Source organism: Crocodylus porosus, unplaced genomic scaffold, assembly GCF_001723895.1.
Source record: "Crocodylus porosus isolate Cpor-Errol unplaced genomic scaffold, CroPor_comp1, whole genome shotgun sequence".
Classification (NCBI taxonomy): Eukaryota; Metazoa; Chordata; order Crocodylia; family Crocodylidae; genus Crocodylus; species Crocodylus porosus.
Window position 1 is genome coordinate 66,837,015 of NW_017728947.1, and position 19,519 is coordinate 66,856,533.

The following is a 19,519-nucleotide window of genomic DNA, read 5'->3' on the forward strand; positions in this document are numbered from 1 at the left end:
TTAGAGGAACATCTTGCTGGGGTCATTTGACCCCAGTACTCTTTCCTGCCATGGCAGGGGGTTGGACTAGATGATCTACTCAGGTTCCTTCCAACCCTAGAAACTATGAAACTTTTAACAAATATATTTTTTGTTTGGTTTGGTTTGGTTTTCCCCCCCAAATCAAATAAAAACTCTAACTCAGCTCCTATCCAGCTCTCCATTCCCTATTCCTGTCATATAAACTTGCAGCCCCTAAATAATTTCACTTATGGAAAGTACAGAGTAACCTAGAATCAGGATAGTGGTAAAGAAAGAAGTAAAAGATCAGCTGCACAAACAAGATTTTAAGCTGGTTTAGGCACAGACATTTTCCCCTACTTGTTATCTTACATTGGTCTTCCTCCCAAGTGCAAGCAACATATGCAGCCTTCTGGAGTTCAGAGTTTTCCCAGGATTCTGGAAGCCTTAGTCCAGATAAAGTTTGCATTTAATCATGTTAGTAAGAAAAATGATGATGATATTCTATTCTAGCACATGCTCTGAAGTTCCTCGCTAATAACTGTATACACCAAATATTAATATACTTGTGCAATATTAGCCCAAAGTGTTTCCTAAGCCCTGTTAACTTCAGTGGGACTATTTATATTAATCCCAGTGGAGTATGTAGTACCTTCTTAAATACGCTGTCTATATGTAAAATGAAGATAGGTAAGTACACTTACTGTGCAAGCTGGGGCCTGATCCTGCTGGTGCTCCTTTTGGGATGACTGGCATCAGAGCATGTTGTATAGCCATCTCCCACATTCTTGCCACATCCAGGCCAACACCACTGGTGAGGACGCTGTTATTAAGTGGGACACTTGAGCAGTTTTCTAAGTTTTCTCCAACGTAATATATTATATTTGCTGTGGTTATTTCAAAACAATGAGGACTGGCTCCTTGAGGAAGTAAAGTAAAGTTTTTTGCGGGTTCCAGAGACAAAATCTCAGATAATGGAATTTCCTGGCAAGAGAAGATATTAACTTTTGCATGTAGACTATTAAAGTGCCGTAAAATAAAACTGAACTGAGGATACATTTAATTTAAAGTATAATACTAGCTGTTGCTTTTAGTCACCAAAGATATATTGCCTCTGTGAAGAATGATCAGTTGTATAGTATAAGTATTTTGCTGATCATTGTAAGTTCTGGTCTGTACCTTGGTGGTAACAGGCAAGTTAAACACATATACAAGTTAAATAATGAAAACAAATATAGAATGGTGTATCTAAAAGAAGTACCAGTAGTTTAATACAAGTAAATAGTTATTAACAGATCTATTCACTCGTTTCTAAGCATTGGATTCTGTAAGTCTGGGGAAAACATGGAAAAAACTGCATGAAACAACAGAAGCCATTTTTACCTTGTAATATTTGCTTCCAGTTTCATTTTGAAAGAGTGTTATACATTTGCTATCTAGTCTCCAGTAGTGTCGCTTCCTCTGTAACAAAAAATTATAATAAAAATATTTTCTCAACAGTGTTTAAAGTATGTAAATGAGATATTGTTAATAAAATACATTGTGAAGGATAAATAATTGTGTTACGTGATTTTCAGAAGGATTTTTGTATTTGTTTGAATAAGTGAATAGTTTGGGGTTTCATGCTGTTCTCATGAAAATCTATTCATATTTGGCTGAGGTATGAAAATTAAAAAAAATTCCATTTGCATTCTGTAGGTACAGGCTTTGTACATTTCTTGGTAAGCTGCTGCTCCAGACTTCACAGCAGCTGTCATACTTTAAATGTTATGAGCCTGTAGCTGTACTAGTTTAGCATAACAGCTACAACTTTAATCCTACTTCATCCAGAGTCAAAGTTAGGGCAATTTAGTTCATGTGAGTCACTATGAGCTCATGCAGATGTAACAGTTATAATATAACAGCTGCTGCACTCTGGAGCTGCAGCTCTTCCTCCCCTTTTGAAGTCTCTACAAATGTTTGTTTGTCCATACCCTGTGTTATGCTCAGCAGACTACTCATCGTTCTGTCTGTACTGAGCATGATACCCAGCATCTTCACTTTTATATCCTACAATAAAACTAATGTTCTCATGCTTGATTCAGTAGAAAAATAACTTTCCCTCTCCAAATACATCATGGTTTACAAAAGTCTTAATTCTTCTTTAAAAAATAGTTGAAATCATAGAGAAGTAGGGCTGAAAGGACCTCAAGAAGCCATCTTATGTAGGAAATGTTAGTTTTAGAATATAAATGTGAGGCAAGGATTTTTGTGGGTAATACCTTTTATTGGACCAACTGCACAGTTGGGATAGACTTAGACAAATTTTGGAATGCAATGCATTTTTCTTTGCCAAACATCTTTAATAAATGTTCTGGTAAATGATCTTATTTTCTTAGAATTTCTTTCTAAATGACTTCACATTCACCTGCTTGTGACAGTAAATCTGACATCTTCAGATTTGTTTTGTTCTGTAACTAACCTAACAAGGAGAAATGAGAATTACATGTGGTTTTAGTATGTGGCCCCTTTTATATATTGATATTTAAAACTGTAGCATCCAATCCTGAGAGTATCTTTAAAAATCAGTGTTAGTTTTAATGACTCAAGTGTATAAATATTTGCTGAATCATATCCCTTAATACTATATCAACTAGATTTAGTAAGAGATGTCCTTGTTAAGAATCTTTCTTACCAGTGTGTCCTTGCTTGTAAAGTGAACCATCCATCCTTCTTTCATCACTGTGCTACTTTTCCTTTTTGTGTGTTTGACAGACTGTACCACTCTCATTAGCGGAATATTGTTGCTTGCTGAAGGGCTTTAAAACAATCAATACAAACTTTAAAAAAATACACAATTTTAAACAAAACACTTTCAAAGTATGACACAGTTATTTAGTATCCGGTGAAATAGAACTGGGAGAGCAATTGGTTACCTGTCCTGTTGAAAACCTGTTGAAAACTAGAGAGGAGAACAAATAAGATAGTAAACTGGAGGTTATTGAAGACAACTGGGTGTGCGAGACAAAGGTTTAAGTGCTGCTATGCATGAATGAGACCAGGGACTTGAATTGATTGCTCAGCCACTAGGGTTTCTAGCTATTCTTGCAATTACCTTACTCATTCTAATCCATCCGTGAACTGAGGACTCTTGAATGAATCTGCATGATTTGGTAAAAAGATACTGCAAAATGCTAGATAGGCTCTACAAAGCAAATAAATACAGGTTTTTATCAAAATTTCAGCCCAATGGGAAGGATATTGGTCATGACCAAACTAAGATAGTTGAAGAAGAATTGTTTTGCAATTGTAAGTGCTAGGTGAAAGCTGTGTTATTATAATCACAAGTTACAACACTCTAAGTCTAATTGGAAATATAAAAAGATACTTTTGAGGATAATGTCATCTTTTGATATTCCTATTTCATAGTCCAGTCAGTGGTTATGATTTTCACATGCTGTGTTTCTGTTATTTAACAAAGCCTGGGGTTTCAAGCTGTTGAACAACTGTTTCTGACATTTTCATTAGAAGGGTATGTTTAAATTGAAGTGATACTATACTGAGAGACTGATTCTTGTACATCTGCAGATAAAGCTGACGGCAGAGAAATTTTATGCCAAATCTGGAAGTCCATGTGAAATATCACTTTAAAACTTCTCTTTTGGTCTCTTACTCCCTCTCTTTTATTTTGAAACTCTTTATGTGTTGTACACTCTTACATTCAAAATTAATATTCCTTCACAAAAGAATTTAAATATGTAAGCCACATCCTAGGTGAGTGTCCTGATATCTAGGCTATTTGTTACTCTGATATGATTTCTGATTTTTATCAGGTGCCTGAGAAAGCTTTCCTAATAGAAGTTTTGTTGAAACAGGTACAGTAAAAGCTCTGTTATCCAGCATCCCCTGGGAATGGGGGATGCTGGATAACAAAATATGCTGGTTAACTGAGTGGCCCCAGCCGCCGCTTCTCCTGCCACGTCTGGGGTCTCTCCACCCCTCCCGCAGCATCACCGTCCCTCCCACGGCATCGCTGCCTGTCCTATTTCATAGTCCAGTCAGTGGTTAATTGAGGGCCCCACAGGACAGGGAGGCAGGCCCCGTACAGCCCTGCACAGCCTGTTATGCCCCTAGGCCATAGGGGCTCGGCAGCGCAGGCTGCTTTGTGCAAGTTGGGGCCTGATCCTCCTGGTGCTCCTGGTTCTCCACGGGGGCTTGGAGAAACTGGAAGTGCCGTGGTGGGCACTTCCTGTTTCATTTTATCTTACAAGCTGGCATGCCAGTTAGTAGAGCATGCCGGCTTGTAAAATGCTGGATAGCATAGCTTTGACTGTATATTCCTACAAAAAATCAGTTTCAAGGACTGAACTTTTCTGAGAAAAACTGTTCAACTGGAAGTTTAACTGAACTGTTTCATCTACTTAACTACCAGGCTACTACATGATATGGTAATTCTGTGGGAACTTTTAGTGATCAGACTATGCCTATCTTCAACTTTGTTGTTAAAGGAACAATCTGATGGGTTCACTTCTATTCTCAGATTTACTAAATCTGACTGGGAAACTGCAAAACTCAAGTTAAGTATACATAACTTTTCATCCCTATTGGACAGACATATAGTTACCTCTTAGGGGGTGGGTCTACACGTTCATTAACGTGTCATAGTTACTGCACATTAAATTTAGTACTTGTATAACCAAGTACTACATCAATGCACAGTAACTGGTGATACTGTGCAGTGATGTCTGCACATGGCTTTTCAGTGATGCTAACTAGCACTATTGCACAGTAGCATGCTAGCACATTTTTTGCCATGACTTAGTACTGCGCCGTAGTATTAGGCTACAGTGCAGTTAGTGTCTTGTGTAGATGGGCCCAAGGAGTTAGTTACATCTCGATCTGAACCATAACCACTGCAGTACTATCTTAGGTTAAAAAGAGCTAGGAAAAAATAAACAATAAGAAGTCTGTAACCCATGAAAAAAGGTCATTCTTGTTGTTTTTCAGAACAAACAAATGTAGGGTGCTTGCTTTCTTTTCACTGTACTGCTCCTTTTTCTACAAGCCAGTTATATTTAAGGGATTTGAGGAAAAAAAATGTTTCTATGAAAGCAGTTGTAAGAGTTATTTTGACAACACAAAATATCCTTATTATTTTTGTACATTCTGGAGGACTATATAAAAATGTTCAAGTTTTTGTTCACATCACAGACACAGTAGATACAATAAGAAATGGCTGTATAGCTTATGCTCCACAGCTCACCTGATCATTCTGTTAGAATCATCATGGTCTGGATCAGCATCTTGCATGTCCCCGTTGTCACTGTGGCATCCTGTCATTGATATCTCAGAATCATGAGCCATAGATTCTTCCATGTCATCCATAAGACTACTGTTTCTTTCACTATCATTGTCATCACTTCCTTCTTCCATGACCACATCAGAGTCAGCCCCAGGACTAAGCAAATCTGCAATATTGTTTTCAGTGTTATTATGATACAGTGGTGGATAGGCCAAACCAAGAACACAGAGCATAGAACAATGCTGCCTTGGAATTAGGAAACAGTGAGGTCCATATTTGAATAGTGATGTCCTATCATTAAATAGGTTTTGGGAATTTCCATCATGAAAAATGCAGTATTTCTAGAAATATTTCCAGAAAGAAAACATAAAATACAATCTTCTGTTAGAACTGCCAAAGTTCAAGCAAGATTTCTTGTCCATGGGCTTCTATTCCAACTTTCTGTACTCATGAACATTTATCCTCTAAATTTCCTGGCAGATTTTTTATACAGCTTGAATGATGTGCCTGATAGCTGCTGGCAGTCCACAGGTGCAAACTGATGTATGGTTAGAGAAATAATTTAAAATCTAACAATTTCCTATTACATGATCATAAGCTATTAAAATAAATTCCCAGGATAATTATTTAGAAACATGAATTATATAATGAAAGAAATATAATTTCTTTGAACCACTGATTTTTCCCTTTTGTGTGAAGGTTGCAAAAAGCAGCAGAGTAATGCATAGTTTGAAAAGAAACTATTTCCAAGTAATCTGAATGTAACAAACTGATCTCAGCAATTCCAAAACTAGGTAGCACTGAAAATGCAGAGTTAGGATTCACCTCAAGATGGATGTAAATCACTAGAGAGGCGAAAATGGGCAATAAAACAGCATCAGGTTCATTCCTGTCCCAAAAATTTGGTTTCCTGTCCTTTCAAAAACCAACATAATGAAAAATCTCTTTTTTACTTGGAAAACTATATTAAGACTTTAGTTGGAACCAATCTGACTCTGTTTGGTACAGCATTACCAGGATCTTCCAGTACTGTTTTTAATTCCATACTGCATTTATATTGGCTGCTTCTACATAAGACACTGACTAAGTTGTTACTATAGTACAAGTACTTGTATAAACAAGTACTGTGCAGTCATTTAGTACAAGTACTTGTAATCATTACTGTGCAGTCATTTAGTACAAGTACTTGTAGTCATTACTGTAATACAAGTACTTGTATAAACAAGTACTAAATGACTGCATAGTAACCAGAGTTACTGCGCAGTAGTGCTGCTGTATGGCTTTTTCATGACACGGACTGCGCAGTAGCCCAATACTACTGCAGAGCAGCATCGCACCATGCTTTCTGTCATGTCACGAGCTACGCTGTGCAGTCAGCATTTTGTGTGGATGTGGTCATCGTTTTTCCTCAAACAGTTGAATACTGCTCTCTTGCTCTTAAAGCCATGAGGTGCCTTAGTGAGATACGAATAAGAAACAACATGCATCATATACTCAACATTTATCATACACTTATACATCTTTTGCTGGAACAATTTTGAATTTAAAAACACAGGTATTTTGGCCCCAGGTAAGCCAGATACTAGACAGACTTTGATTAAAGAGTTGAAAAACTGCGGTACTAACAGGTAAGAATGGGAATATCAGGCCTTCTATGAAGTTTGTCTTTCAGTTTGTAGCCATGTACTGCAAGGTGAAGTAGGGAAGAAACAACTATGAGACCCTGTGTGTGTGTCAATCCTAGTTCTGTCTGTGTGCGCATACGGCAGGAGGGAGAAGTCTTCTCAAATGCCATTAATAAAAATAAAGCCAGTTTTACAGAAAGGATGCCTCAGAAAGAAAGAGTGGAGGAAGGTGATTGATAGCGAAACATTTTCACAGATGACATGTAGCTGGAGGGGACAGGAGAGGAATAAAGGTCATTCTGGTAGATTTTAACCACTCAAACCATACCCATTAATTCAATAATTTGGATACAAGTTATTTATATGAGGTTACGTAAAGAACATATTGGACTTCACTCATAGCAGAAATAACCATGGAGTCATGGCTGACATATTAAAGTGTGGGGATCTATTGGTTGTGCCCCATCACTTTAGTATTTCTAATCCTTATTTATACTAAACTCACAGCAGGTTAAAAATAATCTCTGATATTTAGAATTTAAATTGTTCACTATAAAATCATAGTTTGAATTTCATATCTCCATCCTTACCCATTATTTGCTACTCTGGGATAGAAACATGACTGAGGAGGTAGAGCAACTTTGAGGAGACAGGTAGAGCAACGTATTTTAATTACTTTGATTGAATTAAAGAAACTTATCCACAAGTCTATAAAAATAAATGGGAGTGCATGAAATGAAACAGCCTGTGGTTCTGGTAAGGGCACTGTACTCACTGTATCTAGGATCTAGTTACCATTGCTGGGGAATGCACTAACTAATCAGGAAAAGCACCACAAAGCAGAAACAGCAGTAAGAAGTTACAGGTGGAAGGGCACCGCTTCTGAAGAGCTGTCCTGGGGAAAGGGAAAAGTGCCTTCTCTTAGCAGCTTCTGAAGCAGCTCCTCTCTCAGCAGGAGCTTCAGACAAACTTTCCTCACTCAGTGCTGCCCACAGAGACAGCACCACATACTTCTCATCAGCTTGGCATCAGGCACAGCGTAGGAGGAAAATTGGCAAACACAGCATGGTATTTTTCCCCCATGGGAAGGCTGAAGCCATTGTCGTGTGGAGTGCAGCTGCCAGGAACAAGAGCAGAGAGCAACAGGCAGTGGTTCAGGAGTGTATATAGCTTTGCCCAACTCTTCAAATGTAGTACCTGTCTCCCTGTCTACATGGATCACATCTCTTTTCACCATTATTTCTTCTTCTGCTTTGCATTGCTCTCAAGAAGCCCCAAAGGACTTGGTGATTTCATTGCCCCTCTCTGACCTCCAAACAGGCTCTGTGCTCACAATTATCTGCACTATCATATATGGTGCCCCATACATTTTTTTTTTCAAAGTGGGAATTGGTTTTCTATGAAGAAGACTCACTGATGAAATGAACATACAGATTATTTTTCCAGCAAATGTTTAGCCCTTGGGTTTAAATGTCAATCTGTGCATTACCACCATGGAGTTATAGCAAAATAGAATGTTATTATAGGAGTGTTTATAGTAGCCGGAGATTTAGTAAAGACTTTAAAACACGATTAGTGATTCTGAGTGCCCAGGTAAGACATTTTAGAAGGAAGATTTTCAGGAAATGTCAAGCACTAACTCTGACAAATCAGGTTCCCTATAAGCTGTCTCCAGTTGCGCACCCAAAATCATTAGTTATACTTTTGAAAATGTCAGCCATAATTTTCATCTGAGATTAACTGGCATTACACATGGAGATTTGTGATTTGTATAGTCAGTTTTGCCAGTATTTCCATTTTATTCAATTAAAAATAACTTAGGTTTAGGAAGCACTCAATATCTGTTTAATGAAACAGAAAATTAAGAAAAAAACTTTGACAGAGGAGGTTGTTTAATAAAACCGTATACATACTTTAATAAAGTTCTACACAGTTCAAGCTGACAATTTCATATACTGTGATATGTATTAGGAATTTAACACATTACCACATATCTTATTTCCTTATCGCATGGAAAAGTGACATTTTCAGAGCAATCAACAACTAATCTAAAACCACCCTCTTTCCCATCAGTACCGTCTGTCAAGCCTACCCCTACATTCCTGCACTTGACATAAAACTGATGTCACATGCAAGAGAAAGTGGGCAGATTTCCAGACTTTAACTTTTGGCACTTGATGCAATGAGCTTCATGCCAACAGGAAGGGGCAGAATTTTCTCATGGACGGCTTGCCCAATTCTTCCAGGTATACTTTTCTTCTCAGGCAATCATCCTAAAATGAACACCTTTTTCTTTCCTGATCTAAAGTGCAATTTTGTTTTTGTTTCTAGGCTTTTATTGACTAAAGTTTGTTTGTTAATTTATTTATTTATTAATATTTGGCTGCCACTGGCATCCTACTAAATGTATACTTCTGAAAGCCCATGGACACTGAACAATTTTGCTGCTGTGATCACCTAGTTATTCTGGCTATATAATGTACCTGGGCCTTTCTAAAAGGCAAGTGCTAAAATGATGGTAATATTGTTTCTGAGAAGATGATGCATGAGCCATCAGCAGGTTTCTTCCCATACTTCATGCAATATTTTACAAAGGAAAAACGTTCCCAGGAAACAGAAAGCAAGTGTTTCTTCAGGCACTGTTCAAAGCTCTTTTCTTTTACTGGTAATCTAAGCATAATAAGCAACAATCATTAAGACAACTTACCCCCATTAATGGCTACTTCACCAAGGCAGTTATTTGGCACTTTAGGCGCACAGCGCTTGTGACAATTGAACCTACAATCTGATAAGGCAAAGAAAACATTCTGTTGAAAGACCCTATTTGTATTGCATAGATAAATGCAAATCTCTGTCATTTGAAAACCTGAGTTCAAAACAGCTGCTTTGAAAGCATCCTGCTCAACATTAGAAAAAGGATGGATAGTTTAAAACACAAACTGTTTGTCTTTACTACAATCAAGGATTTGTTTTAAAGAATATGTTGAACAACATATTCTGAAACTCTAGTGTACATAAGGGTATGTGTATTTAAGGGTAAGTTAGCTGATCAACTTGAACTTCCAAACTGAACTTCAGCTTAACTAGCTAACATGCTGAAGTGTTACTTGTCTTGACTACACTACATTTTTAGAACCCTGTTACTCAGCTGGGAGGAAAAGAAAAAGGGAGAAACAGTGATCAGTGTAGTCAGTCTGAAAGGGCAGAACCCATGTCAGGGAGCCAGCATCCTACCACTTTAAGAGAACAGATCAGCAGGAAAAGAGCCTGCCCTTTAACTAAGAGATTAAAACTACTGAATTGGCAGTAGAGGAGGCAATCAATTGGCAAGGGGAAGGGGCTCGTGGTCACATAAACCTGCCTGAAGCCAGAAGTAGAGAATGAGAAGCTGTACTCTGTGTTTGGGGAAGGGCACAGACTCAGCAGCTCCTGTGTTACAGGCGCAAGGAATCTTTGTGGCCCAGGCACTGAGGCTATGGACAGAAGTTGCACATAAACTGGTTTAAGTGATCAGAAACTGGTTCAAACCTATAACAGAACAGATGCTCAGTGCACATAAGCCAGTTTCAAAATGGCTGAAACTAGTTTAAGATAAACCTGGCTGAATGTAGTATCAGACTTAACTGATTTGGGTCAAACCAGTTTATCTAACTTCCGTCCCAGACCCTTATGACCCCTTCCTGGTTCAACTTAAATCACAGTCCCCCGGTATCCCAGCATGCTTTCCAGCCCTGGGCTGAGCTGTGCTGTCTGCTCCAGAGAGCAGGGCTGGACCTGCCCCTCTGCTCCCTAGCTGGAGCACTGAGGGCTGGCTGCCAAGGTGGGGGAGTGGGGGAGGCAGGCCCATCTGGGAATGAAGCTCAGTCTTCGGGGGGGCATGCAGCTGGGGTCTGGTCCAAGAAGGGGAGTTAAACACCCCTTCCTCCACTCAAATTTGCTCCTGGATGCAACTGCGGACTACAAATCCCAGAGACACCTGGAATCAGGAAGAGGAAGTGATGAGCAACCCTGCAGAGTCCTGCTGCTGCGACCGTGGACTGCAAATCCCAGGGACCTTTGGAGGCAGCAAGAAGAGGAAGCAAACACAGCCCATGCTGGCTAACTGCCAGAAAGCCATGCTCTAGTGCCCCTGGCTTCTCGCCTGAGCTACTGCAGGCATGTGGCTGCATTTCCTGAATCAAAGGTAGATGTCTGTTCACTTCTGTTTCAATTTAATTTCTGCTATTTAGACTAACCTTCAAAGACTGAAACAATTCAGCTTTGGGCTTTTTGACTGTACTTAGCCTGAGGGTTCATGAGGGGTTATATGCCAGGGTGGCTAACCCGCACCTGTGACATTTGTTTACTCAGAGCAAGAAGATTTCTGTTAAAGCAGCAATGCTTTTTGTTTCCTTTGCTGTATTGCACCCAGGGAGCAAAGACATTTTTGTTAAAGCAGAAGCTTACTTTTATGTTAAAGTTAACCTGGTGGACTGGGTGTGGCTGTAGGGGTGAATGTGAAGTCCAGAGCAGGGTACTCGCAGGGAGCACCAAGGCCAGGCATAAGCCAGAGATGGCCAGAGGCTGAGAGGCCCAGGGACTTTATTCCATGATGGGTGAAAGGTCAGGGATCGAAATCTGAGGGAGCTAGAGCTCAGAAGCTGGGCCTGAGTGCAGTGGGCCTAGGCTGATGGGACCCAGCTAGAAAAAAGGGACAGAAGCCTGGTAAGGCCAAGATCTCAACAGGTGCTTAAAGCTCTGAATAGGCCATATTGTGTATTGAAGCAAGATACCTTCTGAGAACAACAGCTGATAACATCTGCAAGGCAGGAGTGTGAATATGGGGGTGGCTGGAGGCCACAATTATTACCCCTAAGGCTTAATTAGGGGCTGCCTTAAAAGGTGAGGCCCACCCCATAGAGTTTGGGGCAGAGAAGTCCAGAGGATAGTGCACCAGGCAAAGATAACTAGGAAGGGGCTACCCTGTTCTCTGCCAACAGTGTCTCTGAAAAAAAAAAAACCCTTAAAGAACAAGTCATGGCAGGTGAGAGATAAGAGGCTAAGTAGAGACTAGGGGTTGTGAACCGGTAGGTCCATCCTGTAGGGGACCTTTGACACCAAGCAGATTGGCTGAACCTGCTATAGGGTTGGATAAACTGTTCTTGTAAGGCCACCTCTTTTAGATCCAAAGTAAGAAAAGTCCAGAGACTTCAATCCTACAATGCACATGCTTAAAGCCTGAAAACAAGTATAAAGGTAGTGTAAAGGTCCCTCTACATGTGCAGGTGCAATGGGATCTAATGCGAGATCAACACAATCATGCATCCTATCATTCCATATGGTGTCTCAGCACTCCCAAGACTGGGAGAACGCGGTCATGCCCCACAGATACCTGGACCCAGCTGGGTCCTGGCATGGGGAGGTGCACTGCCATGATCCAGAGTTGTGGTGCAAAGTTGGCCGCTGCCAGGACTGAGAGTCCCTCCCAGTCCCTCCCAGGGACTTCTAGCCCCTGTGGGACACCTGACAGGGCTCCCAGCCAGAGGGGAGACCCGGTTACACATGCAAATTAAAACCGGATACCAAACAGCTATAAAGTCTGTGCACATTTTTTAAGTCTAACTTTATATCTGGTTGTATCTTTCTATGGCGTGATAGCTACTTTGCACATGTAGCTAGCTGGTTTCAGTTAACTATGCATTTAACCAGCTAACTGTGCAATACCTGTAATGTGTAGAAGGGACCTAACAGCCATCTAATGCTAGCTTAGAAGCCTTTATTATGGCTGTGGCACAATATTTTGAGCTCTAATAACTAATATTTCACATTATATAGCTACCATGGTCCTGGATATATATATTTTTCATTTGATTCACATAAATATGACAATAAATATAAAATTTAATGTATTATATATGAACATAATGAATAATTGATATCCCTTTCCAGATCCACTGAATTGTTTTCTATGTTTAAATATAGGGCCTGGAAAGGAATATTAAATATTAAATAATTTATCCCAGGGGTGTCAAATCCCTGGTCCATGGGCCAGATTCCTCCTCTGGAGATGTATCATCTGGCCCCTGGTGCTGGCCCTGCACAAGGCTAGTCTGTGCCTCCCTGCATGCTGGATCCAGTGCCAAGAGTGCCCAGTCTGGGTGCACCATACGCAGCATGCAGGTGGGAGGCTTCGTGGGTCACCTGCATGCTGGATCCAACACCTGCTCTGGACTGTCTGAGGCTGCACCAGGCGCAGCACAGACACCAGGCAGTCTAGGACATGTGCTACATGTGGCATCTGGCCCAGATCAACTGAAGCAAAAACCATGTGCAGCTCATTTCCCAATCCAACCAGGGTGAGTGCTGTGTGCTGTCAGTGCTGGATTTAGCATGCAGGGGTGGAGGGAGGAGGGGCCCACCCTATTTATCTGGTCCCATGACACTCACTTGCCAATTGGGCCAGATAAGTGTGATACCTCATATTTAGTCACATTCATGTTTTATATAAATTATAGTACAATGAACTAGTAATAAATGAAGATTACATCCTGAAAAGAAATACATTATTAAGATTCTTGTTGGCTTTAGCTAACATTGTTTTCAACACCTTGTTTACCACACTTACCTTTGCATTGCACGCCCTGTCTAAAAAGCCCTTTGAGAAGCTTCTTACAGTACTGGCAAACTGTTGGACGTGTATAGGAGTGGATGACAAAAGTGTGAGGCACTTTAACCTTGGAAAGTAAGATCTTGTCTAGTTGAATGGGTCGTCCAATGTAGGACTGTGAATTTGACCTTTTCTCTCTCCCAATGAATGATTCTGAGGGTGTCTTTTGCTGTAAACACATACAGAATAAACAGTTACACATATGTAACTTACTTTTTAACGTTTAAGGAGTGTAATGTTTATGTACATTTGCTACAAAACTTTTCATTTTTTTCAGTGTTCAATGACATTTGAAAACTTATTTTGGAGGAAAAAATCATTTTTGGGGGAAGAAAACACAAAAGAAAAATGCAGAGAATTTCTGAAAATTCCACCCTTTCATAACTGGCATTTTTTCAAATGGCTCTATTCATGGGCCTTTGTATCATCCAAGCCAGTCTCCCTCAAATGATCTATGCAGAGCTCAGAATAGCAGTCAGTAGCCTTGTGCCAGGAGCCTCTAAAATCTACACTAGAATACCTGACCAAAAGATTGGGATACCAATCTATATAGTAGAATAAATTCCCCAGAAGAGTAACATGCAGAATTACCTCACCCCCTACTCCCACACTTTTTCCCAGTTCACAGAAAGGTAAGTATATCTACAGTTGCCATGGAAATGAAGTAGGAAAAGGTGTCACTGATCACTGGCCACTTAAGACTTAGTAGATAGTAAATATTTGAATGTCATCTGGAAGTGATCTGAGAGCCAGCATAACTTATAGAGCTTAGGTATCATTCTGTAGTGAAGATGTCCTACCCAAAAAGCAAGCAATTTCACAATGCCTGCTGAACCTTAGGTGCCTACAAAACTGCATTTAGACTGAACTTCTTGTAGTTGCCTAGTCTCAAACTAACAACAATCTAGATTACTACACCAAGATTTCTATCTAAGATGACTGGGTGCAGTTTTCCAGGGCGCAAAAGGTGAATGCACTTTCTTTTTTCCTGGATACTGCTATCTGGGAACCTAAGAGCAGAGAGAAATTTGTAATCCTGAATTTGAAAAAAAAATTTAGAAAACAATTTAAGACAATAAGAGCAGTGGTGGCCTTGTGGGAACCCTGGGCAAGAGAGTCATTTGGGGCCCCTTAGAGATATGTACTCAGATAAATATTAACCCACCACAGTTGTTTCGTGGCTCTTTTTAATATTCCTTGGGGGAATTAGATAAATAGTTGAATGTTAAAATGCAAATAGAGCCATTTCCTTGAAAAAGATTAACTCCCCCCCCCCAAAAAAACAAAAAAATTGCCCCTCCTAAAGTGTGGGGCCCTGAGCAGTCATTCAGTTTTCCATCCGCTAAGGCCACTACTGATAAGAGGCAGCAGTTGGATGGTTTGTTTGAGGCTTTGCTAGTGTTTCCCCCATATTTTTCACTCTGAAATCCAATAAGCTTTTATATGGTAAAGAACAATTACTTATTTTGATTTTACTGCAGATAATGTTTTTGGTTTCTCAGGGGGAGCATAGGCTGTAGCATTACTGATTAGCAGATCCACTCCTTTATCTAAATATGCTCCCCAAATTCATCTGGAATGTCAAATAATACTTTGCTTGTGCAGGTAGACTTCTGTCAACTCAATGAGACCTAAGCAAGATGTGCTTTGTTCTATTATTTTCACAATCTATGGATTTAGCGATGCATGGCATCATACACTTGCTTCAAGCCACAGTCTGTAACAGTGTGAAGCATTTGTTGCTTTCTGTAACAACTGAGATATAGTATAAAATTTAAGTTACAAATAAACTCTTATAGCAACTGTTTGCTCTGTGTTAGCGGTGCACACAAGAAACCGTTTTATATATATTTATCTCTTTCAGTAGTAATGTGATTCACATAGCATTTCAAAGAAATCTGGACTACAGCACAGGTTAAGATATTAACAGAGCATGTGAACTGAAATGTTAGGAACCAGAAGTTAGAACATTAAAGCCAACTGGATAAAATTGAAGCATTCATCATTTTTGTTTTTTTCCCCGAAGTCTGTATTTCCACTGTAAAATAAACAAATTTAAGTTTGCCAACCAGAATATTGTACAAAAGCAGCATATGAACTTTTCTCTACCTCCCCCTTCTCTCTCCCTTTAATTGGGCTCCTAAACTTTGTATTTCTTCATGGAAATTTAGTAATGTATGGAATCTATGCCAAACTCTCTGCCTGAAACAAAAAGAAAACATTTGTTCAATCATTATCTCATCAAATGGTTTATAGATCCCTTTAACAAAGGATTTTTGTATGTTTTACTTTTAAGTGCTTGTACTTAACTTCAAAAAAATCTCAAAGTCAGGATAAACCGCCCTTTGTTAAAAAGCCTGCTTATGAAATCTGGGTCCTCTCCCTCCACCTGGACAGTAAGCCTTCTGGCTTAGGAATCAGTGTAATTCTGCAGGCCAAACACAGGTGACCAGACCAGTGAGTGCATATGTTGTGAACATATGCACAGACATTCCTGTTCGTGATGGCTCTGTAGATGGCAGTCCTTCTCACATGAGGAAACAAGTATATGCCACAAGAAGAGCCAGAAATCATACAGCTAACTTGGTCCTCCTATCACCAGCCTTAATTTAGGAATAGGAGAGGAAAAATATTGGAGTAGGTGGAGGCAACTTCAGTCATTCTGCTGCAGTAGCTTTCATGGAGTGAGTCGGTATTCCAAGAGAAGGATACCTTCCTGCCACGTATTTGCCTATGGCTAGGATCAGCCACTTAGCTCTGGACTTCCTTTTTTTGTATAAGATACTGTCAATGATGCCTGGGCCACACTACCTTTTATTCTGAACACTTTCTGCTTTTGCAAAAAAAGGATCTTTCAATGTTTCGTCTCATTTTTAACCTAGCATCTGCAGAACATTATTTACAGTGCACTGTGGTTTGACTTGGCCTTGCAAAGTGGACGTTTTTGGGATCTTTTCCCATTCAGTTACATAGCTGGGATTTTATTTCTTTTAATTGGAAGGGGCAGATTGAAAGAAGCATTCATTTTGCTTTCATTATGTTACTGGCAGAAACTAGCATTTGAGATACAAATCTTTTTTCAGTGAAACTACATATTGAATCCTTACTCTATTCTTTTGAGCTTACCTACTACTGGCTTATTCTATTGCCACCTAATTTTGTTATCTCCCTCTGGAGTTCCTCAGAGCCTTGCCTAATCCCAACTAAACTAAATACATTTTGCTTTCTCACTCTTTGCCTCCCTTTTCCAGAGTATTAATTCATATAACAAATAGCATAAGTATCAGATCAATCTTCAAAGCAGCTGGTTGAAAAATAATGATTTATTCTTGGTCTTTTTTAGAATTTAATGTGTAATCCAACTCAAAATTTTACCTCTTGCTCTGTGATTACTTAGTTCTTTTCAGAGCCTCTTTTAAAGGATTGTGCCAAAGGTGATCTGCAAATCCAAATATGTTACAACTTGCTACCTTCTTTGTCCAATGTCTTTAATGTGGCTCAATGAATTCTGCAGATTGAGGTGAAACAGTTTTCCTTAATGGAAACTTTAATATGCTGGCTGATATGAAAGATGGTGGAGTTTAAAGAAATAGTTCATTTTTGTTGAGATTAATTGTGTACAATTTCATTGAGAACAAAGAGAAGCTCTACCTGCCAGAGAACATCCTTTGCAATTTTTAAAAACAACAAATTTGGCTTAATGGATGTTTCAAATAATAAAGATGTACAACTTTTGTGTGTGTGTGTGTGTGTGTGTGTGTGTGTGTGTGTGTGTATGTGTATGTGTATGTGTATCTCAAATATCCCTTGTAGTGCTATGTGGTAGAGAAACAATTTCCCCTCAGCTGTGGCTGTTTTAAGCAGTGGGAATTATTGGGGGTTGAACTCCTTGAGGAGCTGCAGGCATGCAACTGAGATAGCCAGTTAGGCAAAGTACAGACAGTCAAAAAGCCCAAGGATGAATCGATTCAGTCTTTGCAGGTTAGTCTAAGCTGGTTAGCTTGAACCGATAAGCAAATGAACAGACATTTACTTTTGATTCCACAAATACAGCCATGTGCCTGCAGTAGCCCAGGCCAGAAAGACAGGGGGATGCTAGAGCACACCTCCTTGCTCTGCAGACAGCTTGGGCACAATACTGGTCTGCCCATCCTGTAAGGAGAGCTTGCGGGGGAGGTGCAAAGCATCCTGGTAGGTTGGAGATCTGCGAGTTAACTGAATCTGGAGGGGAACTGGGACAGATATTCAATAAACTGATTTTACTTAAACCAGTTAAGTCTGATATTACATCCATCCAGGCTTATCTTATATCAATTTCAGCCCTTTTGAAAGCAATTTATCTGCACTGAACTTCTGCTGTGTTACAGATTTGAATCGGTTTCTGATCACTGAGACTGGTTTGTGTGTAATTTCTGGCTCTAGCCCTTCAGTTACTTTAGGAATTGAAATGGATTAAGCAGGTCTGTCAGGCAGGCAAGAAGAGATGACTCCTTTTAAAGGGCTGATCACTACTAATGCAATAATAGCCAAGGATGACTTTTTAATCCACAATTCTTATATTTTGAACTGTAAGCTCAGCACAGCTGTCCCACAATAACTGGAGCTGGTTCTTACTTCTAACATAATTTAAAAGTACCCTTAAGGAAAGGAAGGGGAACTACCCTATTTTTCACAGAGTAACCTATCTTGCAGTTGATTCAGTCTTTTAGAAATGACAGTGAAAGCCAGAATCCTGTCTATTAGGCACCTACTTCTTGAGCTGTTGTGTTTGGTTTGTTTGAGAGAGAAATTATTTTTTCCTGGTTGCCAGCCACATTTCTGACTCAACAAGTTTGGATACTTCCCAGGAAATGATTGCTTAACTAGATTACACCATGGAAACTAGAGCAGCCAGTTCTGCTCCAAACACCAAACAGTCCAACATAATAATTTCCCAAGCAAGGTAATACTTTTAATAGGTTGGTATTATGTTTCAGGTGGCTTTAGGTGACACAAAGACATGTGCACCCTCATTTAACAGTATAGATATTAAACTGAGTCAGTGAAATTGAATTGAAAGAGTAATAATTGAATAATGAGTATATAAAAACTATACGCTACTAATTGATGAGCTGCACTAAAGCAGTTGGAATACATCTGTAAGCCTGCAGAAGGGATGCAACCAATATACAGAAGGCTTTTTGTGCATTGTTAAAGTTAGTACGTGCTGTAAGCAGTCACATATTAAGGGTTAATACTCTCTCTAACATGCACAGGTCTAACCTGTTGCGAGAGACCTGGTGAGCAGGGGCATGGCTAGGAGCTGTCATGTCTGTTCTGTGCTTGCACAGTGCAGGCTAATTCAGGCAGTAGGTTTGAGCATTGGAAAGGGGAGGCGGGGACATGACAATCTGGGTGGCAGAGAGGGCCCCTATGCTCCTGCTACCGGAGGACCACAAATTGCTGATATTAGCCTTGTGAAGAAGACTGACATTACTGAAGCATGAGCTGGCTAACACCAGTGAAGATAATACCTCATCTGAAGAAGATTATTTCTGAGACACTCAGGGTGAAGTTAATGCTACTCTTAGACCACACGAAGTGTGGAATGTTAAGTGGTATTAAAATCAGAACATACTGTGAGCAGTTGCACGCTGACTGTTAATACTGTTTCTTGCCTGCACACCTCTGACTTGGCGCTAGAGGACTGGCTAGGACACCTGGGCTCTATTCCTGGTCTGGTTGGGAGTGCTGGAAGCCATGCATCCTGGGATGTTTCATAGTTTCATAGTTTCTAGGGTCGGAAGGGACCTCAGCAGATCATCAAGTATGACCCCCTGCAATGGCAGGAAAAAGTACTGGGGTCAAACAACCCCAGCAAGGTGATTATCAAGCCTCCTCTTAAAGGCCCCCAGGGTAGGAGCCAGCACCACTTCTCTTGGAAGTTGGTTCCAGATCCTAGCCGCCCTGACAGTGAAGTAGAGCCTC

The 19,519-nt window shown here is 40.0% G+C and overlaps 1 protein-coding gene across 4 annotated transcripts in view; it reads right to left on the reverse strand.

Annotated features, from left to right (window-relative positions):
* The window catches only part of PRKD1 (protein kinase D1), a 276,582-nt gene that overhangs the window by 36,048 nt on the left and 221,015 nt on the right, over positions 1-19,519 (reverse strand). For all 4 annotated transcript variants that reach the window (XM_019551745.1, XM_019551743.1, XM_019551744.1 and 1 more), the window contains 6 exons: positions 13,511-13,721; positions 9,614-9,691; positions 5,243-5,447; positions 2,675-2,798; positions 1,384-1,461; positions 705-984 (listed from right to left, as the gene is read on the reverse strand). In XM_019551745.1, the coding sequence (XP_019407290.1) occupies positions 705-984; positions 1,384-1,461; positions 2,675-2,798; positions 5,243-5,447; positions 9,614-9,691; positions 13,511-13,721 (976 nt within the window). The remainder of the gene's footprint in view (positions 1-704; positions 985-1,383; positions 1,462-2,674; positions 2,799-5,242; positions 5,448-9,613; positions 9,692-13,510; positions 13,722-19,519) is intronic.